Source organism: Amphiprion ocellaris, chromosome 1 (assembly GCF_022539595.1).
Source record: "Amphiprion ocellaris isolate individual 3 ecotype Okinawa chromosome 1, ASM2253959v1, whole genome shotgun sequence".
NCBI lineage: Eukaryota > Metazoa > Chordata > Actinopteri > Pomacentridae > Amphiprion > Amphiprion ocellaris.
In genome coordinates, this window is record NC_072766.1 from 5,624,851 (window position 1) to 5,648,563 (window position 23,713).

Here is a 23,713-nt window from a genome sequence, read left to right on the forward strand (position 1 = left end):
AGAGAAAGAACTGTGTGAATAAAATCTAAGTTGTATTTGAACAAACCTTGTACAGGATTCTTGAACCTTTTGTGCTATTCAGACCATTTTTACTGATTTAATCTTTTTTTCATTCAGTTTTATAAAAAAAAGTATGATCACAAAATTATGAAAGAGCAGGACAACTAGCAGACTTAACTGCCTTGTATCTGAATCTGTGCTACATTTTTATGCAGAACAGAATCAGTAAAATAGCCCAAAAACTGTACAAATGACTAATTAGCCACATTCTCTTAGTGAATGTGAAGCTGCTGGCCTAATGCATGACAAAAACTGTCATGTTGAGGTTTGACCTTTCGAATGATACGTTAGTCTCTGCATATATGTGGCATTTTCTTGCCATCTCTGTTCTTCTTCACAGGCTGCCAGAGTCATAATTACTACGAGACAAAAAAAGTTCAGTGCACAATGTATTCAGACATTTTTAGATATGGTTTGTAGTTGCACATCGAGCTCTATATGGAGTCGTTACACCTCTCGCACTTGGCTGGAACCTGTTTTAGAAATTTTGCAGCCGGATAAAAGATGTGTGATAAGCCCCTTTGGAAATGGTATCTAATTGCACGTGAGTTATTAAAAATAGTAACCTTATGGGCCATGGTAAAAAGACACTTCAAAGCCAATTTGTGGAGCTCTGTATTTATGTATGTTAACTCAACAGGGCCAAAACACAGATGTGAGACAATGTGCTGTAAACCAGAATCACCTGAGACACACAGTTTATGTTCAAGCTTCTGCTAAACTGTTATAAAGATGAACTTTGAGAGCTTGATGTCCCTGTCAAATATATACAACTCAGTTTGACGGGATCTGAAAAAGTACTGGTGTTGGAGTGCATGTCAAGTATCTTATAACTTGGCATCGCTTCATTCATGCTGCACAAGGTCAAATCAGCCGGTGCACTGAACGGAGAAGGATCTTGCTCGACTTTCTTTTCCTGGTTTGCAGCAGTCTTTGACCAGGATCCATTTCAGCCACTACAGGCAGGCTTCTGGCTTTCACATCAGTGAGAGAAGAGAATGAGGGGGAATGTTTGACCTTTTTCGGTGCAAAGCCTGGAAAGTGATATGTGATTCAAACGTGTCAGGGAGAAGGAAAAAAATGAGGAGAGGTGGAAAGCAAAGTGAGAGAGCAAATTACAGTAAAAGGGAAGGTATAAAGACAGAAGAGGCATTTCTTATAAAGGACATCTCGCACTGTTGGCATCTTGACACTCTAATCCACAAAGGATATCTTCTTTGATCAAGCAATGTGCCAATCAATGTTCAAAGGATTATTATGAATGGCATTATACCTCTCAAATGCCAAGCGTCAGGCAGTGAAGGATGTTCTGGCTGCATGAGAAATGTCTTTAAAAATGGTTTCACAATAATTAGGAAAAACTCAGCAGCTACCAAGGGATGTCTTTGGGGTTGCCATATGGTGAATCAAAAAATTACCTTGAGCAAGCGTTTACATTTTAACTCATAAGCCCACAGCTGTAAACTTGTGTTCCTGCGCATATCAAAGCACCTTGTTACTACCTTGTAAAAGCGATACAACACAAGTTCCTCGAGGGAATTCAAAGGTTTGATTCTACTGAAATCCCTTGCAAAGTAAGTGATAAACATTTCCTATCCTAAATTTTTCACTCGCATGTATCGAAACTTTTAAGTTGGAGATGCCTGATTAGAAGCTCTGATTAGTATTCAGGGTCCACAGCATTTGTGATGCCAATTATCCACTGGGTCATTACCACTCTCGAGAGAAGTCACACTGGCAAAAGGGTTTTAAGGAAAAAGGCCTAAATTTTCATCAGCAGTTACAGTGGCTCTTTGGTGGTATTGACAAGGAACAAATGAAACAGATGTCAGTGGGATATGAAAACAAAAAAAAAAAGTTAAACTTTACTAATAAAAAATGGCTACTTTCTGACTCTACATGAAAGAAACGAAGCCTTTTAACAGTTTATACATCAAAATCTAAATGTAACACAACAGTGGGAGACTTTGGCGATGACTGAAACACCTCAAAATATTTGATTATTGCACACGTCCAGTTTTTTAGCGCATATTTGCATAGCTGGCAGGTGGTGAAGTCTCACAAGCAGCAGGATTTAACTCATGTGATAATAGTTCCACTGATGTTTTTCTCCAAGTCAGCTGATTAGAGGAACTGAGGCGTGTAACAAAAAAAATAAATAAATAAATCAGTATTCAGTGCAGTTCTTGTGTTTTAAGACAATGTACAGTATGCTTGTTCATTCATTTTCGATGTTACAAGGGATTTGGGCAATTAGATTTCTTCTGGATAAATTATTTTGCATAAATTTGACCATGCATAGACTGTGGAAAAAAGACAGCACTGAAACAAGTTTCACGCTCTAAAAAAGCCCCCGTATTATTGTTTCTCACACTGCAGAGTTTTTCTCACCTGGCCGAAACAGAGCCTCACACCTCAGTTATGGTGAAGTGCATTTTGGCACAAAATGTACTTAAAAAATAATCTATTACAGCTGTAAACTGTATTTTCAGTGGAAGCTAGAACAATTTTCTTCCTAGGAATGATATTATTAACTTGTCATTTTTGAAAGGTTACCTCAATTTCTAGTGTTTGCACAAGGAGCTGATTGCTTTGTATGAAACTGGGAACTTCAATGTAGTTAAAAAGCGGCTAATTACAAAAAAATCCCACCTTCACCTTCCACACTGGTGTCAGTCTTCGCTCTTGTTTGCTGCTTCCTCTGCTTCTCACTTTCGATCCCCGTTGAAGTTGTGGCACCAGCTGTTTACATTTTCCAGCTCCAGCTCCTCAGACCTTGTTTAAGTTAGAAAATACATAAATTACCTGTTTGACCTTGTACTTTAATGGACACGAAAGATAAACATATTTGTTCCTTGTATTATTCATGAAGCCAATTCAACAGCATGAACAAGTCAGTAAGTCAGTGTGTGAATCAGACCAAGGTGAATGGTGTGATTGACTGCGCTTGGTATATGGGGAATCATAAGGCCTTAGGTTTGGACACTTCCCTTAGGCTCTCTCTTCGATGTGAAATTGTAGGAGGTGCACCGCAAGACCTAGAGCATATATTAGCATACTACATTATTCATCAGTTGTCAGTAACTTGTCTGGCAGAAACATTAGCTGCAGCCAGTTCAAAAGCAGACTAAATAAGAAGATAACAAACTTGAGAGACGGGGTAAATTTAGAATTAGGAGCTGTGCTGTCGCTGATGTGCCACTCAAGGTCATGTGACACCCGACTCATCTGTAAGGCGAAATAAATAAGATTTCAGTGACCCATGAAAACCCCATGACCGCATCACCTGTGCGTGGAGTTCTGATGGAGCTCATGATCGATACCAAGGTCTGGACAATTACTCCGACAAGAAGTGGGGATTTCTGGGTTTCTCTGTCCACCGCTTCCAAATACAGTATGATCACACCACCTCAGAGACCTGGGAATGTTGTAAATTTCTCCCGAACTGAAGCATATTTCTGAACCCAAGACACATGCACTCCCAGTGAGCACGTAAAAGCAGGTGATGAGTTCCTGATGACTCCAGCTCACCAGCAGAGCAACAAAGTGTTTCACCGCTGTAGACAGTTATGTTGTCACTTTCTTTCCTCCACATCAGGGTGTCAGACTTTAAACCGAAGTGACAGATCGCTCCTTTAGCTGCTCCCTCCCAGGCTAAGGACACCGATGACTGGAACCAGAGGCAAAAAAAAGAAAAAAAAAGGTCAGGCCTCCGGGTTGGGTTGTGTTAATGGACTGCTGACCAGGCAATAAGCCAGCCTCTCAGGAGACATTTGCAGGCTAGTTCTCACCTTAACAGTGTGGGTCACATGTCCTTTCCATCACTTGGTTCACCGTTTGCCAAGCAACCGGGGCTCATTCTCACTTTTCTGCTGCCTCTTCATTCGCACACTGCTTCTCACCCAGTGCCATCTTTTCTGTGGTTCACTCTCAGCGTACGTCGAGGAACTGAGTCTGAATTCAAGATTCAGGGTTGAGGATGTGAAGCTCAAAAGGGGAAAAAGGCATTTGTGAAGGTCCACCTCAAGATGGCAGTGTTCACCATGACAGGCTTTAGAGCTCAACAGCTTGTCTTTCTCAGCAGCAGCAGCAGCAGCAGCACAGCCAGAGAGAGCCATGGCTCAAAGTGAGGGTTATCTGCTGCATTGAAATAAGTAATGATTGGATGGCAGTAAGTATTAAATGACGGCTGGGATCTGGATTTCCATTTTATGAAACCTGCCTACTTCCTAGTTACCTTGTGTCACTTGTGACATTGTCATGTTTTTTTTCTCTTTCTTTCTACAGCCTTGTTGCTTGTTCAAACTTGCTAAGTAAGATCATTTAGAGGAATCCAAAACTTCCTCAGATCACCACAGCTGTAAACTTCAAAATAAAAGAAATGCAATCCACTCCCATTACGCACACAAAGACACAGAGAGAGCTCTCACCGCTGTGGAGCTTTGATGACTAGGATAACTGTCAAGGTTATTTCTAACGGACAAATGCTGACGACCGGCTGCACGGTGTGGAAGTGTGGCGGACAGAGCGTGAATATGCAGGCAAACATGCTTAGACAACGGATTTGCTGTCCGGAGCGCAATTATAAGTGACTCTCACACAAGGCTTGTATTGTATAAGGGCTGTGTTTATTCTGTCGATATCCCACAGAATAAAAAAAGCACAGTGGAGCATCTTTTTTTTTTTTTTTTGTTGATGTGCTTCAGTCTGTTGGCTTTGTCTGTCCACCCCAATTACTACAGCCTACCTGACAACAGCCTAACAGGTTGATGCGTCCCTTTAGAGCCAATGACTGTTATCTGCCTTTACATAATCACAAACAAGCTAAAGGACAGCCACGCTCTCTCTCTCTTTTCTTTCTACATTAGCACTGCCAGCTTCATCATCATCACCATCATCATCATCATCATCCACCCTCCTCGCCATCACCACCATCCAGCCTTTTTGGGAGATTTTTTTTTTCTTTTTTTTTGGTTAAGCGTCTCCGCAGCCTGCAGCAACAGTAGCAGCATCTTCACGGAGCATCTCGCCGCGGACACAACCCCTCCGGTTTTTTTCTTTTCTTTTTTTTTTTTTTGCATTTGGTGCCATCCATGAAAAATGACGTGACTCCGGGCCAATCCTGTTGCCGCTCGGGTTGCCGACGCCACGGAAAGAGAAGGGGCGGTGTCCAATGACGATGGTCGGCGGGGTAACGGAGGGAGGTGGGGGCTGTACGTCGGTGTGGTGTACTTCACCACCCCTCCTATGGGTTTACACAGAGTTAGAGCAAGATATTCTGCTCCGGGAGTGAGAAGTGCAAGGATAAACGGGGCACATACAAACGCTTGTGCATCAGTGACACACTTCACCAGCCTTTAACCCATTTCTTTTCGAAACATTTTTTTTTTGGAAGCAAGTGGGATCGACTCACATCTTTTTCTTTTTTTTCTCCCCTTCTTAAATTTAACCTTGTGTCTGCCGATCACCGATGGAGCTCCGTGAACTTGAAACATGACGGGACACGAGTGTCTCTCCCTGCGTTCACCTCGTCGGCGCCTTCACCTTCACAGGTAGCCGTGGAGAGGAGGGGGGAGGAAGAAGAAGAGAAAAGCCAAAACGCCGGTTTCTTTCCTTATTTGATTCTTTTTCTTCTTCTTTCGGGACGTGCATTGATTTTGGGACCTAATGGAAAACACCACAGACCGCTGACCACCTTTGCTTGTCTTGTCTGCCGGAGAGCGACGCTGATCACCGCAATCACCGCAGGTCGCGCAATTAAATCCACACCGTTTCCCGAAGTTAAATGGGGGGAAAGGAACTGCGACATATGCAGCCTCTAATTTACCCCGATCAGCTGATTTCATCCCAAACCTGTTCTTGAGTCTGATCATCTTTTTTTCCTTCTTTTTTTTGCGGGGCGATTATTATTATTATTATCATCATCATTTTTGTCCTCCTCCTCTCTTCTCTTTTTCCTGGACCCAAAGGCGCAAGAGCTGACAGAGAAGGATATCTTTCCCAGAATTAAACTCGCTGGTACACTAGGATGAGAAGACTATGAGCTGACACACTCCAGTTTTTTCCACCTCTCTCTTCTCCTGCGCTGCAACGGATTTGGGTATGTAAGATGAGAAATAGGTTGTCCACTAAGAATTTTCAAAAAATCTTGTTGAGCTTACTTTGTCGGGCTGCATTCATTCCTTTAGGAAGGAAGCCCACACACAGATTAAGCTTGCTCTTAAAAAAAGAAGCCAATTTAAGTGTAAAATTAATGTGCAGCGTGTTGTGAAGTTTTGTGGTCATAAATCGGGATTTGAAGCGCTGAAATATTCTCATCAAATGTGGAGGATTTTGCAAGGGGAGCAACAGACATGAACGGCTGGCTAAATGGTTGCTGCAGTGTGTTTGTTGATTTCTTTTAATCTTTAAAAGGCTCAGGGAGATTTTATTGTATATATGCACATTTACACACACACACACACACACACATATGTACATAGTGGACAAATCAGCTGACTGTGAGAAGGGATTTGGCTACTTCTTAATTAAGTTTAATTGCCGTGCATGATGAAGTTGCTGCACTGAAGGGAAACTCTGTCATGTATTCGTAGGTTTGCTCGTGGAAGATTCCTGCCATCACATGCAAGGAGTCACTGCCTGTGTCAGCGCTGCATAGAAAGAAACCTTTCAGCCCGTGAAGACTGGAAACACACTAACACTGTCATGGATCTAAAAGACTATTACCTGTTGGGCACCCTTCTTGCCTGCATATGGCTCGATCCTTCAATAGCCCAAGAGCTAATCTACCCCATCCGAGAGGAGCTGCAAGAAAACGTCCTCATTGGAAACATACCAAAGGACCTGAACATTTCCCATACAAATGCTGCCACTGGAGCAAGTGCTAATCTCGTGTACCGACTCGTCTCCAAAGCAGGAGATAACCCACTGGTCCGCGTTCTGAGCAGCACTGGAGAGATATTCACTACATCAAACCGGATCGACAGGGAGAAGTTATGCCCCGGCCCCTCGTTTGAGGACAGCGAGTGCTCCTTTGAAATCGAAGTGGTCATCCTGCCTAATGATTATTTCAGGCTGATTAAGATCAAAATAATCGTCAAAGACACAAACGATAATGCCCCCATGTTCCCGTCCCCTGTGATCAACATCTCCATCCCGGAGAACACGCTCATTAACAGCCGCTTTGCCATTCCTTCTGCCACTGACCCAGACACTGGCCCCAACAGTGTCCACAAATACGAGCTGATCAATGGGCAAAGTGCCTTCGGCTTAGACATAGTAGAAACGCCAGAGGGGGAGAAGTGGCCCCAGCTCATTGTGCAGCAGAATCTGGACAGAGAGCAGAAGGATACATATGTGATGAAGATTAAAGTAGAGGATGGTGGGAATCCACAGAAATCCAGCACTGCCATTCTGCAGGTTACTGTCACAGATGTCAACGACAACAGACCGGTCTTTAAAGAGAGTCAGATAGAGGTGCATATACCAGAGAACTCCCCTATTGGCACGTCTGTGGTGCAGCTTCAGGCCACAGATGCAGACATAGGGGCAAACGCAGAGATACATTATGTATTTGGGACTCAGGTGTCTCCTGCTACAAAAAGACTGTTTGCATTAAATACAACATCTGGCCTGATTACAGTGCAAAGGCCCCTGGACAGAGAGGAGACTGCTATTCATAAGCTCTCTGTCTTAGCTAGTGATGGCAGCTCAAGTCCAGCCAAAGCTACTGTTACAATAAATGTGACTGATGTTAATGACAATCCACCTAATATAGACCTGAGATACATAATCAGTCCCATTAATGGCACTGTTTTCCTCTCTGAGAAGGATCCCATCAATACCAAGATAGCTCTCATCACAGTGTCAGACAAAGACACTGACATCAACGGCAAGGTCATTTGTTTCATAGAGAAGGATGTGCCCTTCCATCTCAAAGCTGTGTATGACAACCAATACCTATTAGAGACATCTGCACTGCTCGACTATGAAGGGACGAAGGAATACAACTTTAAAATTGTGGCTTCTGACTCTGGAAAACCGAGCTTGAATCAGACTGCCTTGGTGAGAGTGAGGCTGGAGGATGAGAATGACAATCCGCCTATTTTTACTCAGCCAGTTATTGAGCTGGCTGTTATGGAAAACAACAAACGCGACCTGTTCCTCACTACTCTCAGTGCCACAGACGAGGACAGCGGGAAAAATGCAGAGATAGTGTATCAGCTGGGACCAAATGCTTCATTTTTTGATCTCGACCGCAAAACGGGGGTCCTGACTGCATCCAGGGTTTTTGACCGAGAGGATCAGGATAGGTTCCTCTTCACTGTAACGGCAAGAGATAACGGGACGCCCCCTCTGCAAACGCAGGCAGCCGTCATTGTAACTGTGCTTGATGAAAATGATAACAACCCCAAGTTCACACATAACCACTTTCAATTCTTTGTGTCTGAGAATCTTCCTAAATACAGCACTGTGGGGGTGATAACTGTGACAGATTCAGATGCTGGAGAAAATGCTGCTGTTTCTCTTTCTATACTGAATGACAATGAGAACTTTATACTAGATCCGTACTCTGGGGTGATAAAATCTAATGTGTCATTTGATAGGGAGCAGCAGAGCTCCTACACTTTTGATGTTAGGGCTGTGGACAGTGGCAGGCCTCCCTGCTCTTCAGCTGCAAAGGTGACCATCAATGTCATCGATGTGAATGACAACACCCCTATCGTCATCTACCCCCCCTCCAACACGTCTTTTAAGCTTGTCCCTCTCTCCTCTATCCCAGGATCTGTGGTAGCTGAAGTGTTTGCAGTAGATGGTGATACAGGGATGAATGCAGAACTCAAATACACTATTGTCAGTGGGAACAACAAGGGTCTGTTCAGAATTGACCCTGTCACGGGGAATATTACTCTGGAGGAAAAACCAGCTGTAACTGACATAGGCTTACACAGATTAGTGGTCAACATCAGTGACCTTGGATATCCTAAATCTCTTCATACTCTGGTGCTGGTATTTCTGTACGTCAATGACACTGTGGGAAACTCGACGCTCATCTATGATCTCATCCGACGCACCATGGAGACCCCGATAGACCGAAACATTGGGGAAAGCAGCGAAACTTATCAAAGTGGTGACTATTTAACCATAATGATAGCCTTTGTTACTGGCGCCTTAGTGGTGATTATTGTCATCTTTGTCACTGTGCTGCTGCGTTGCCGCCACGCTTCCAGGTTCAAAGCTGCGCAGAGGAAAAAACAAGGGGCTGAGTGGATGTCACCCAACACAGAAAACAAGCAGAACAAGAAGAAAAAGCGCAAGAAAAGAAAGTCCCCCAAAAGCTCCCTGCTCAACTTTGTCACCATCGAGGGGAACAAACCCGACGATCCTGCCCACGAGCCAATCAATGGAACCATCAGTCTGCCCACCGAGCTGGAGGAGCAAGGGATTGGACGCTTTGATTGGAATGCCACACCTACCACAACCTTCAAACCGAGCAGCCCAGACCTGGCACGGCACTACAAGTCCGCCTCGCCGCAGTCGGCCTTCCACCTCAAGGCCGACACGCCGGTCTCAGTGAAGAAGCATCACGTGATTCAGGAGCTCCCATTGGATAACACATTTGTTGGGGGCTGTGACACCCTTTCCAAGAGATCCTCCACGAGCTCCGACCACTTCAGTGCCTCAGAGTGCAGCTCCCAAGGAGGGTTCAAGACGAAGGGGCCCATGCACACCAGACAGCAGGTAAAAGAGCACTTTTACTGGTCTATAAGTACTGCCTATAACTGCCCTGTTCCACAGTGCTAAAGTGCCAGTCTAGATTAGGGACTCACTCTAACGTACTGTGAAGCAACAAAAAAGAGTACAGGAGACATTCTGCTTCAGCAAGTTCTGTTTCTCAACTTAAAAGTGAAAAAAGAGAGAAAAAGTAACTTGAACAACAGCTAATTAATAGTTGATTATGGACTCACATGGAATCACATGCATAATTTGGGGCTGACAATTATAGACGATGTTTTGTCTTTAATATATATTTAATTCATATTTAACAAAATGCAAGTGGGTAAGTGATTGCCTTGCCTTATTTTGTCTCTTCAGCACCCAGGTTAGATCACTGGTAAAATGTACCAACATAACATTAATTGTGACTCAATGTTCTTTGTGAAAGAAACATTTTTTTCTGGCCTATCTACTCAGATTACTGTTATCATCATAGAGAAATGCTGCACACATTCTCCCCGACTCAAAAAAAAAAAAAAAAAAAATAGCTGACTTTTCACCTCTCTCCTCATAAAACTCTTGAGTGTATTCATGTTTTTTTGTTTGTTTCTTTGTTTTGGTGTGTATTGTAATACCACGAAAGACTCGGTAACCTTTTCAACACCTGCAGCAATAACAACACTCAATAATTAGTCTGCTGCAGTGGTATTGTGAATGTCACTGTAGGCTTTGCCACATCATCTAAGCTTGAATTAAATGCCTCCTCTCAAAGCACACTAGCGAACTGAGTGAAGCTTGTCTGGAACTTGATACACATCCAATTCAAAAAGGATTAGCCAATAATGAGCCTCAAATTTCAACGTAATCCATGCTGCTTTTTATCAAAGCCTTATTAATTTTTCTGCTAATAAAGCACCACTACACAACACACAGTTCTAATCTAATAGAACACATGTGGACAAATACAGAGAACAGCTGAAAAAGAGGGGAGAGAGAGAGAGGGCAGATTGAGGAAGGGAGGCAGAGAGACTGTTGTCAGTGGGTCAGGCTTGATGGGTGGTGGTACTGAACCTTTAGGTGGCAGTGTTGCGCTGCATGGCACAGCCTGGCACGATGCCAACCTGCAGTGGACTTATAAATGCAAGGGAGGAGAAGAAAGGAGTGAAACCTATGTTAGTGTTCTTAGTGAAATACTCTCGCCTAATGATGCAGAGGCTGCACAGGGAAGATTGATAATGGCAGTTAGAGATGTGAGTGATAAGATCTATCCGGAAGAGAGAGTGGAATTACAGGGGTGACACTGTGCGACTCCTGTCGATGCATACCTCCGGGTCATTGCATCTGGGGTTGCATTTAATGTCTTTCTGTGTGAGAGGTAGCAGTCAAAAGAGGCATTCAGTGTGGCGTCATTTGCCAGGCGCCGTTGGTGTGTGTGTGGTTGGTGATGTGTGAGAGAGAGAGAGTGTGTGAGAGAGGGGTGAGACGAGTTGAGGCGATGAAATGGGTGATGGTGATGATGGTGGCGGTAGCAGGTGGAGTGGAGGGAGGGTGGGGGGCGTTATTCAACTCTAGAGGAGGACACATGAGATATGACACTCTACTGTAAGCACAACTTCATTGATTTGCTCAGTCATCCCACAATTCCACGCAAGATTTATTGGAATCAATAATCCTGACAAATGATTCAAAGAAGCTCCCAAACAGAGCCAGTGTGTTCTATAGTGCCACAGATAATATGAATAATGCACTGTTACAGGCACCTTTGTTCATGCACGGTCTTCTCAAATGTTCTGTACAGTTTGATAGATAGTTTCTTTGTACTTGTGTATAGCTGAAAAGAAAATGAGGGCTGAAACTGATCTCAAGTTGTGCCTCGGTCTAATTCTATGTTCGATTCACTACCTAATGGAATCAAGCAGTTCGGTCTGTACAATCTAGCCATCTTCGGTCAATAATAACGCCTATTTTTAGAGCTGGAGCATGGAACGTGTCTTATAGTCATCTCATAGAATTCACCAAATCCTAATCAAATTATTATTTATTAATGTATTGATTAAACAGTAGTACTTAGATATCTGCCCTTTCATTTGCAATACCTACTCAAATAAATATGCACCAACATATCTTGACTGCAAACACTTTCTTATCTCCACTCCTTTAATATTAGCACAAAAAGTAATTTTCTACCTTTCCATTATTAGCTAATATCTGTCTTTGGAGATTTGTAATGAAGACCCATACAATGTCTGTCTGGTTCTCAGTCAGAACTACCCCAGAACATCTTACTGATAAAGATTGCAGCTCAGATCTGAGGTTAAATGGCAGTTATTGATTGTGGTAAAATGATTAGACTGCACTGGCTGCACAGACATGTCTTACTGGATAAAGTGGGGTATGTTATCAATGTCATTGTTCCATCTATATTTTGATTGTTTTGCACGATGCAACCATTTGTATTGACATGTTCATGTCATCTCCATTTCATAGGAATTGATAAATAGATGCCCATCCAGTACGTTCTTTTCCCTTTGGGTTTCTGACTGTGTATTGAAAAAAAAAGAAATTCAGACAGGAGATTAGCTCTAATTTAAAAAAAAAAAAGTAAAAGCCAAAAAATACCAATTACTTTTCAGTGAATCTTTAAACAGACAGTATATCCGAAAGGTAATATCATCGGATTATCATATCATATTCCCTGCAGAGCAGGAGCGCTTTGGAAAAAGATAGGAACTGCATTATTAAAAGATTTCTTTTATATATATATATATATATATATATATATATATATATATATATATATATATATATACATAGATCATAGATTAAAAAAAAGAGTCTATCATTTAACGTTATTACCAGTTTTTTGTTTTTTTTTTTGGTCATAAAATGCGATTCAATGTCATATATTGAAATTGCAACCAGTTGGGTGCCGAATTGTTGTGCATCATAAAGTATTGCAAAGATATATGATAGGATGATAAATGTTAGCATTTTCATTGCTGCCTTATGAGCAACAAACCAACACCAATAACCCATTGTTGCCTGAAACTGACAAGAAATAAGCAATTAAGTGAAAGAGGATGTTCAAGAGGAAGACTCGTGTGAAGCTGAGGGGAATAGCTTTTAAAATTGACCTTCTCTCTAAGAATTGAAAAGCCATTTTCTCCCGGTTCTCAAGAGTCACTTCTATGCAACATCAGCAGCAACCAATAAATACTTGTAAGGAAACTGAAAGGAAATTGATAAAGAAGTAGGCCGAGATAAAGATGTGGGAAGAACAGTGAGGGTTTTTCGTGGTGTGTTCCTGTCAGAATATAGAACATATGGGGAATAGAAACAGCAGATCTACAGTAATGTCATCACAGAAGAATGCCTAGTGGAATCAGCATTACAGAGACCCCCAAACCAGCAATAGGAGCAATCCTTGCCTTTCCTTTCTTATTTTTTTTTTCCCTCTCACTTATTATTTACCCTCTAGGGACCTACATTAGTGTAAACAACACTGAGGAAAAAAGCAAAACACTGTCCTAGTTTCACAAGGCAACACAAGCATCTAAGAAACCAAGCATGCTCATCACCATCAGTCTTACTCTCCTTCTGTCAGTAGTCTCAGACATAGATGTGGTTCACTAACATAACATGAGCCCAGTGGCGACGCATTAACTATGTACTGTGCATCACATCCCAAGGCTCATCTTATTAACATGTTAGCATGGTTTTACTGGGGGGGATTGAAAGTAGTCATCGAGACAGTGTATGAAGCATCGTGCATAATCGATTTTAACTTCTCACTCTTCACTGTTAACCTTAATAAAACCATGGTGAATGTGAAAATAAGGCTATTAATTCTAAGTTGAGTCAGCCAGCATACAGAGATTCATATGTACACTCTTGCAGATGCACAAAATGCTCCCTCTGCCCCTTCATTTTGCTGTGGTAATATACATTTTATGTTAGAATGCACAATTATGCGCCTTATGTAGACTTTTCAGTTATGCGGAAGCCAGAACACCTCATGTGTAAGACGTCTTAATTGCTGTGGGTTATTTTTTTTTCTTTCTTACACTGCAGACAACATGCAAACACTGAAAAGAAGTGTGTGACTACAATTATCTTATCTCACACTGCTCTGATGTGCTCTTCTACACCACAAATCACGCCTTAGTTCTGGGGATGTATAACTGAACCCTTTTTTTTTTTTTTTGCAGTTTCAGTGTAGTTTCAGCACATATTGAACAAATACCAACACGTGGATGGGTTCCCTTCATCAGAGTACTTCTGGAATTTTTGCTGTTTACAGTTTTGTTCAATTTTTCTATCTAGATCCGACTTGTATCACCTTCCTCCCTGTTGTGACCACTACAGTGTAAAAATAGACTTATGTTACAGTATCAGTCACAAAACAGTGTGCAGAATATTAAATATTACAGTAGATGGAGTATTCAAATTAAAATCCAGGATATGTGAAAAGACCTGTGAGGAAAACCCGGGAATCCTTAGCGGAGTACTCCTGGAGTTGTCTTGTCAGTACATTTAATGAATGGACATTCTATGCAAACAGGAGTTTGTACAGACCATTGTAATTATGGAGCCTTGGGGGAGTCGTCCTTCTTGTGCAGGTTCATTTGCCACATTAATAAGGGGATTAGTAGTATGTACGGGGGCTGATGGCAGCAGGAGAAGTTTGAGAAGATTAATGAACTATGACAATGTTGCACCTGAGGGGAAAAGTCTGTTGCAATATCTTCTGGGTTGTGCTGACACAGAGTTTGCCGCTATGAAAGACGAAGATGGAGAGAGGCCAGTGATTGTTGCCGACTGTGATCATACATCCTTCTCCCCAGCTATCCTGTCAGTTAATCAGGATCCTGTGCACACGTCCTTGATACTTCTAACTAATAGTCCTCCACTGGGTTTCAAATTTTCTTGAAAATAAGGACTCTAACTTATAAAATGTCTTTGTTTCTGTCGATATGAACAAAAAGTTAAAGTGGATAAATAACTATAAAGACGTTAATGGACCGAATCCGGTAACAAACTCTACGTTATCTTCATATGGGTCTGTTGCCAACATCAGTGTAATAATTAAGACAACCGCAGGTAGATTCAAGAATTTTTCTGGATGCTCTTATTGAGTAGAACGTAACAGATCCTCAAAACAAATGTAGCTGTCTGGAGATAGTAAGCCAATAAGTCTGTGAGTGAAGTTTCTATCAAAGCTTTAAATCATCAGTGGAGGATTTGCAAGGCTCTTTACTGCAGAGAACATTGTATTTCTTTAAAAAACTTGTCATGTCCTCTATGTCTAGGTGGGTAAAAGGAAATGAAATGGATTGCGGGCTATACTAAGGTAGTGGGTGTGAGTACTATCGGAGTAGATTATTGCCCCAAGGGGGATCCAGTTTTGTCTGCACAAAACAACAAAATAAATCAAAGCTCCCTGTTGGTACACTGGCTGGACTGTAGAGTTCATTTATATGTTTTTATTTTCCCCTGTTGAGAAAAATGAAGTGCTACTGATTTTTAGTATATTTATATATTTATAGCCTTTTGTTTTTTCTTTGTTGTCTATAACTGCCAGGGGCAGGATTGCCAAAAACACAGATGATGGCAAATTACCAGGAATTACATTTGATTTTTTATTTTTTGTAAACACATTTAATTAATTTTCATTTTCAGTTTTAACAGTTTCATAATGTGTTGAAAAACCTTTCCTCATTACACTGTTTTATTCTGTGATACATATATGACAATTTTGATAATGACAAATGTTGTCTCATATCAAAAGGTCTTATGTGTGTGTGTGTGTGTGTGTGTGTGTGTGTGTGTGTGTGTGTGTGTGTGTGATTTATTTCGTTTTTTTTCTCGTTTGTTGTTTGTCCATTACTTTTGGCTGGCAACCCATTCATCTCAAATTTATCATCCATTTCTGCAAATTCTCAAAGCAAATTGATTGATGATCATTCTTCAGGGGGTTTGCTTTGTGAAGTTAATGCACAAAAGTCATCGCGGCTTTTGTGGGACTGTCATTATTTAATTCATCTCCATGTTTTCACTAATCCACAAAACACATTTCCCATTTTTCTAAGGCAATCAATCAAGTTGACATACTAGCTTCGTATTTTTTTCTGAACACTGCATGATGAGAAGAAGAAGAAGAAAAAAAAAGAGACAAACTGCAGCTCAAAACACTTCAGGTTTCAACACCTCATCTAAAATTCTCTGAAATTGTCTTGAAGAAAAAGAGTAGAGGGTGGAAGAAAATGTTTCTTGACTGCTTGCTTGTCTACAAAAAAATTATATAAAAAGATGAAGTTATGATGCTACTTCATTGTTTGAATGCCCCCCCATCTCTCCTCTCCACTCCTCACTTTGCCTCCCTCCACCCACTCCTTATCTCCCCTCCCACCCTCCCTTCGTCTCTCCCGTTCCTAACCTCTCACCCTTGTTTTTAATCGGGGTCAATGCCGTTACATGCAATGTAAAATCACCAAGGGTGTGTTCACCTTTTGTGTTCTGATCATTTGTGACAGATGAGGGTGCTCTGTGCTCAGCGCGTCACCCAACTTTCCTCCCCGTTATCATCCACTCTCCGTTTATCATTAGAGCGAAAGGGGTGTGTGGGTAAAAAAGAAAAAAAAAACGGAAAAAAGAAAAAGATTGGCAAAGCTGTGCTGTATATCCTGACATGACAAACCCAGAGGGAGACATGTCCTTGTCATTGGGTTGTTGTGTCAAGTAACACACAGGCCGCCACTCTGCCACTAGCGTGTGCCACTGTCTAGACTAATAGTTGTGATAATGGCATTGCCAGCCAAAACCCCCCTCAAGCAACGAGCCACACTTGACTTGAAATGTGACTGCCATTGACTGCTTTGCCACTGGGCCCCATAGCTCACAAAGACTCTGTAACCCTCATCGATGTAAATCTCTCTTGTATATATGAGATGTTTCATGTAAATTGAACTCCTGGTAATCTTGCCTAATGTGCTGTGTTAAACAATAATGGACTTGTTTTATTTTTTTCTTTTGTATTATTTATTTGCCCTGCTTTCTCCTTTTTTTTTCCATTGCTGGGTATACTTTAATTACATCTGAAATAAACTCTTCCAGTTCTTCAGTCCACTGCAACCCCCTATTCTGTTTCTAAAAGCTTTATTTCAACAGTGCTATTCTACCTTTATAATTTCATAATAAATGTTTCAAAGAGATCATTCCTTTCTTGTTTTGAATTCGTCCGTTTGTTCTTCTTTTGTGATGTGCTGATGAGACATTCTGTACAAACTGGGGTATGTTTCAGTGAAGCTGCCATGTGTGAACCAGGCCCAATCAGCATTTACCCGTAAACAAGTGCTTCAGCTGATTATATTGCCAAGTTGTGTATTTTAAGTAGCACACAGATTTTCTGGTTTGACTGATGTGTTATTTTGAACAAGGCACACAAAGTCACTGACACACAGCCAACCTTATTATTCACTTAGAGGGGGAAAGAGCTACTTTGGTTTTGTTTTGGGTAATTTTACCATTTTTTATTTGAAAGAGTTATGGAATACTGATTGTTGAGATTAGCCTAATTGAGGTAAATAAATGAATGCCAATGGGATCAAGTTAGCATCTGATGCTGAAGGTTTTATGCATTGTACTTGTTAGCTTAGCAGCAAAAAATAGCTTTAGTCTTGCTGTCATGGTTCCTCCTGTACATGCTAGTCACAAAAAGATAATTTCTTAACAGGCAATATGGGAGAAAACATCCCTACTTTTTGTTTTGTGCAAAAAATGCATCCTAAAATTCTTCCAATGCAACTAGAACTTAACCTGTCCCAGTCAGACGTCCACATGAGCATCTTCCAAAGTTGGTCTCAATTATGAAACTCCCTTTTTGTCCTCCATCTCTCACTTAGGAGTTGTGCTGAGAAATGACCTCCTCACAACCAGTGTGGATGGAAGGAATCATTACAGTATGTTTTTGCAATTACTCACAAAATCCTTCCACAGTATGGGCTTAGAACTACTTCTAAAATACAGTGTGCATATATTTATACTCATCTGAAATGGCTGTGAGCTAAATGTGGATAATAGTCTAACATAACTTCAAAGGACATAAAGTCTTTCATGAGTTTGTGTGACTCTAAGTACTAAGGCTGCACAGAATTTTGAAACAGAGTCCAAAAGTGCCCAGTTTTTGTTGTCTTCACTCCTCTTTGTACTAGGATTTCATTCTGACCAGTAGAAGCAGCTGCATTATTATTTGTTTTACATTAGGAATATAAGTAGAGCTAAATGGACAGCAAAAACCTGCATCATAAATTTTGAATATCAACCTTGTGTGTACAGTAGTAACAAAAGTAAAGCTAGCCAGAGATTTTTCCTAACCTACACCATCTTCATCTTCATCATCATCACCACCATCACAACAAACAGTAACACACTCAAAATGTTTTGTGGGTATCTAGGAAATATTAAAGAAAGGAAACACTGTTGTATCAATGTTTCTTTTCCCCACATTTTTTTTTTGCAACTGTTGACTTTTTTGTACTGACATTTTCATTTGTTAATCTCTAGCTACCTTCCAGTTTAAGAAGTATAGATGTGTCACCTCTTAACTGGTTTCTGCAGAAAGCGAGCGGGGGAAGTGTGGATTTCAAAGTGCCACGCCAACACATCTATGGAAAGTAGGCCTAACTCAGCTTAATCTGTCCACTCCGTTTGAAAGCCAGAAGCAGAGCTTAGTCTGCATTTGAGTGAGGACGAGGGGTGGGGGGGAGAAAAAAAGAGGATAAATAAATAAATATAGGCTTTAAAGTTTGACCTCATCTATACGGTCACTTTAAAAAAGCTGTGTGCTCTTACTGACTGGAATTTGAAACCTGACTTCTGACCCAAAGCATAATCATATTGCTTGTACTCTCCAAAAAATCGGAGGAAAGGCAATGCTAGAATTGCATCTCTGAACACTTTATCAAAATATGTTGTCAGTGTTTCCTGGTCGTGTGGCCAGATTTCCAAATTTAGTCGAATCTGTGCGTGATGGGAAGACTGTAGATTAGATGGGTCTTTGAAAAGTGACATCACTGAGTTTGGAAGACAGGTTTTCGTGAACAGACTATATTTGCTGGCAGAAAATGTTGTAGATGGTCTCAGATGTGACCTCTATATGCATAGTCCGGTTAATGAAAGAATGTGAATAGTCAGTCTTTTCTCTCCACAGAGCTTTTCTTCAATTAATATGCCAGTGGCAAGAGGTAACATCTAAGTTTTGCCAATGAGGCAGCAATTAACAGACTGCATACAAGACAAAAGTCTTGTCTCACGTAAGATTGAAACTGAGCCACTCCCGCAACGGATTGCATTAAATTCTGTGTAGATGTTTCACAGAAAGCCTGTGTATCCACCGCAATAGGCGCTCACAGCCTTTTGCAGCAGATTTATAATCCCAGTGTTCACATTGTTCTGTTATACAACTTTGTAATCATGAAATTGAGTGCATATGACAGAGCACAACATCCACTTGAACAATTATCCATGCAGGGATGATGTCACATGCCTTTTTAACTTTGTTTGGATGAAAACCAGACCAATTCTGTTCTTGGTCTTTCATCAGTAAATGTCCTCAAAGCAACACTCATTTTATTATGTGCATAGCCACTACACATTAGTATGTAGGTCAATAAAGGTGATTGTTTAATGAGTTGTAGGTGGTCAGACATATGACTCACTTGCTGTGGTTGAAGAAGGATTCAGATCCTGGTGCAAATGTAGCAATACACCAATGTGAAAATACAACAAGCACAAGTTCTGCCTTCATAATGTACAGTATTGCCAAAGTTTACACAAATATCAAAAGTAGCAGTATTCATTATGTGGAGAAAAAAGTCCCATGCGGGTGTTTTTTGATTATACTGCTTTGGTGCATTGCTCACTGCTGTTCACCGGACAGTTTATCTATTACGCTGTTCAATTTGGGGAAGATTATGTTGGCTACGACTATTTATTCAGTCTAGAGTAAATTCTGTAACTGCATACATCTATAAACAATATTAAAATCCACTCTACATTGAAGGGACCTCGAATGTGCTAAAAAGATTAAGGCTTCAAATAAAAAAAGACTCTCAGAGGTTTCCCTTCTCTTTGCTGCATTGCACTCTTCTCATAAAAGTCTGTGTTTATACAGTAGGGACAGCATTTTATAAGTGTGGGTATATGTTTGTGAAGTGGACTGTGAGTTAAGAGGTTTAAAGTCAAGATTTGTTGCAGCTTTATCATAATCCTTTATGATTTTAATACATTGTCAGTGAAGTTACAGGGCATTGTATAATGTAAGCATGTACCATGAAGCAAAATTCATTAGCAGGTTTTGACAAATATGAAATTTACCTTATGTATTGCCATATAGTCAGAACTGAGTATAGCTATGAGTGAGATATAAATGCAAGAAAGTCGACAAAAAGACAAATCATGATAGAGTGAACATAAAAAAATCTTAAAAGAGAACAATAGTGAGTGATTTGATAACTTTGATGCCAGACGAGGTGCATTTAACAATTGAGAGATAAATGCAGGATTAACCAGAACAACAGGAGATAAGGAGTCTAATTTGTCAAGCGTGATATTTATGTTAAAGCAGGCTGAATAGCTGATTCAAGTTTTTAGCAAACATATTGACTTCAGTGAATGTGCCTACATCTGCTACATTCTCATAGCTCTCCATGAATTGACAGATGCTTTTTGAACATGCGTTGGCTGGGAGCTTCACTAAATTAGTCATCTGCCTGATGCCATTGCACTGAATTAAAATCAGGATCAGTCAGCCACTCAAAGAAAGCCCAAGAGTTTGGGTCTCGTATTTTTTTAAAAAATTATTTCTGCTGATGATGCACATGCTGTCACATTTCCCTCCAGTAACAGTGTAGTCTAGTCCTGCTGACATTTTCCCCGAGGGTAATCTTTCCTTAACCAGAATCTAGTCGCTCATATTTTCCCTTTTGGGGAAAAATGAAGAAAGGTGAGTGCATTTCTCAGATTGAATCCCCAAATGTGTTTGACTCTAGACAAAGAGAAAAACTATTTTCATTTTCACCCTTAACAGCTCAGAATCCATCAGGACAGCAGTGAGTTATGCAGTGATGTCGCAGAGAGAGGAAAGCCGTCCACTGTAATGTATGTATAAGATCTTTATTGAAGGAAGGTGCTGTGGTCACACTACTGGGAGCCTGAGGCAAATGTTATTTTTCTATTTCCTCCCTGTTACTGCAGACAGGCTGACATATACATACAAGTGTATGCACACAAAGAAAGCTAGGGTGGCCTAAAGGTTAGAGAACTGAACTTTTGACTGGAAGGGTCGCTGGGTCAGTTCTTGGGCTTTACATTGGACCAGGGAAGAGAAACCACCCCTGAATTCTGCTTATGCAACACATTCAAAATCACTTGTTCTAGTATGTTTGCTCAGTGAATAAGACTTTTGTTGGACTGTTTTTGTACTAGAGCAACTTCCAAGTGTAGACGTATGAACCTGCGTGAGTGTGGTACAGGATATTCCTGGAAAAGGCTATTTGTACTCTGTGAATCTATCCTGGACAAAATAACAAAAAACATATCAAAGATACATGCATTGATCTTTTTGCTTCTGTTCTCTCAGATCTTACTACTTGGACTGAAACTTAACTGCCACCTTTGAGCACTTAAAGCAGATAAATATGATTTAGATTTAGATAAAGCCCTCTTCAGACTGGGTAGTTTGCTCCACATGGATTCTAAGAGGAAGAACATTGGGCCAAGAATAAGTGCATGTATATTTCGATTTTTGTTTAAGAAAACGATAATGAACAGCAAAGAAACAGCAGAGGCATTGCAACATGTAACACTTTTGTTTTCTTTATGAGCGTGAGCAGCTCGTTTCCAGAAATAGAATCTTAAAGAGTAAATTAAGGTTTGTGACCCCGTGGAACTTCTCCACATTTCTTCTCAAACTGCAAAATAAAACCAGCTCTGTGCAAAAAAGGATTTAATGCTATAAAACTCCAGTAGGTATTTTTTTGGTCCCATATGCGAGAAATAGCTACCAAGGTATAAGCCTTGAAGAGGTTTGATCTTGTCATTGAACTGCAGCAGATCACAGAATTAAGTCAAAATCATTTTCCCATGGTGAAGAACATTGATTAATCGGTGTTAAGTCTAATTATATATTTCCTTGAATCTGTACTGCATCATTAATAGATTCCCTTCATCACAACAACAAAGCGCAGCGACACTTAGCGTAGATAGCATATTATTTTTTTGCGGGCAGAATACAATGAGTGAATTAGCAGACATGTAATGCTCTTCAGGGAGCTAATTAGATAAGAAGTTGTGATGTATGGCGGCTGGAAAGATGTGTGTCAACCCACTCCTGCTCAATGTATAGACTGGAGATTTGTATTGATTGTATGCTTTGTCTTGTGCCTCAGGCATCAGCACGCTACACTGTAAGCCGTGTGCCTCGCCTTTGTCTGTTGAGTTGAGCAGATAAGGGTTGTGATAAATCTGCCTGAGAATAAGCTGTCATAGAGGTGCCGCACATGGGAATATTTAACACAAACATAAAATATGGCTTGTCTGTTGTTCTATCGCCGAGGGTATAAGAAATGGCAGGGTTTTAAAATACTCTCACCTTCTTATTTTTTGCACTTTTCTATCTTTGCAGCCCTCGCATGCACCGGAGCTTACTGTACTGCTCGTCTTTGTTAGGGCCGTGGAGCGGACAAAATATGGAGAAAGAAGAGATGCGTTGCGCAGAATGGTGAACCAGCACCTTATCACCACTCAGTAATATGCAGAGGTGTAAAACATTTGACTAGCTTATTTAGATGAAATGATTTAGTCCTGGTTGTGCAGAGTTAGCGAGGGCTGAATCAAGTAGTGGGTTGGGGACGGGAGGGAGGAGGTGAAAATTGGTTTCCCCTATCTTACGGCGCACATAGAGACCCAGCCTGGTTGCCTCTCTCTCCACAGACTCTCCTCTGACGATAACGTGCTCTGATAATGGATATATGCACCCAGATTTATTTTCTATTTCCTGCCACAACTGCTTTTCCAAGAAACTTTTTTTTAAATGTATGAGCTTTATGGCTGCTTTGAGCTGTGACATTCAGAAAAGGCAGAGCTCCAGTACCAGCGAATAGAGGGGGAACGTTTGCCATGCAAAAAATAGAGGAGGATGCTATTTTGAGAGCTGCAACTTTTACTGTAACATATATAAGAAGTCTCTAATTCAAGTTTAGATCCAAAGGTAAGGGAAACTTTATCCACTCTGTTACTTTGTCTGCCCACAGAGTCTGTATCTCACTCAGCATCATTGCATGAAAGTAATATATAGCACAGAATAAAATTTTATCACAGTCTCTCTGTTGAAGGAGTATACTTTGTGAGATTTATTAAGGCTGCCATGAATGAAGACGAGTAATTTATTTACACAACAAACTGAAATTAAAATGGAGACAGTCCAGTTTATGTGAGACAGTACAGTCAGTGACTTGACTTGATGTAACACCGCAGCCCCTTTGTTTGCCCCTATTTCCCCTTTCCCCTCTAATCTTCAAAAAGCTGTGGCTCCGTCTGTCATGTGACATGTGACCCCCGCTACATGCTTGCTTGGGCGTTTCAGTGTCCCAGAAACCAGCGCAGCCTCTGTCTGTCCGGGGAACAATGAGGTTCCTTCATCACCACAGACTCTGGACTGTGGTTGCCCCAGGCCATACATCACATGGAATCCCTCATGAATGGTGCACATGTGTGTTTGAGAGTGTGTGTTTTGTTGCGCTGATGATGAGACTTTATTCCCCCAACACTTATTCGACACTGCTCTCAGCGCTTCACCCATAGAGATCAGCGGCTGCCTTGTTCTGGACCATATCTGCACAGCAGGAACTGTGTGAATGAGTGTGTCCACTTATTAATA

General features: G+C 41.0%; 1 protein-coding gene and 1 long non-coding RNA gene across 7 annotated transcripts in view; one reads left to right on the forward strand and one right to left on the reverse strand.

Moving 5' to 3' along the window:
* Nucleotides 1–2,329: 2,329 nt before the first annotated feature.
* Nucleotides 2,330–23,713, reverse strand: part of LOC129349311 (uncharacterized) — a 307,367-nt gene continuing 285,983 nt past the window's right edge. The window contains exon 4 of the long non-coding RNA XR_008602279.1: nt 2,330–2,835. This is a non-coding gene — a long non-coding RNA (uncharacterized LOC129349311). The remainder of the gene's footprint in view (nt 2,836–23,713) is intronic.
* The window catches only part of LOC111562565 (protocadherin-9), a 214,735-nt gene continuing 196,010 nt past the window's right edge, over nt 4,989–23,713 (forward strand). For 3 of the 6 annotated variants that reach the window (XM_023261155.3, XM_023261170.3, XM_035944077.2), the window contains exons 1-2: nt 4,990–6,160; nt 6,654–9,801. In XM_023261155.3, the coding sequence (XP_023116923.1) occupies nt 6,766–9,801 (3,036 nt within the window). In that variant the 5' untranslated portion in view covers nt 4,990–6,160; nt 6,654–6,765. Of the gene's footprint in view, nt 6,161–6,653; nt 9,802–13,985; nt 16,989–23,713 lie in introns of those variants that run through there. The other 3 variants (XM_023261160.3, XM_023261179.3, XM_035944087.2) reach the window with 2 other exon arrangements.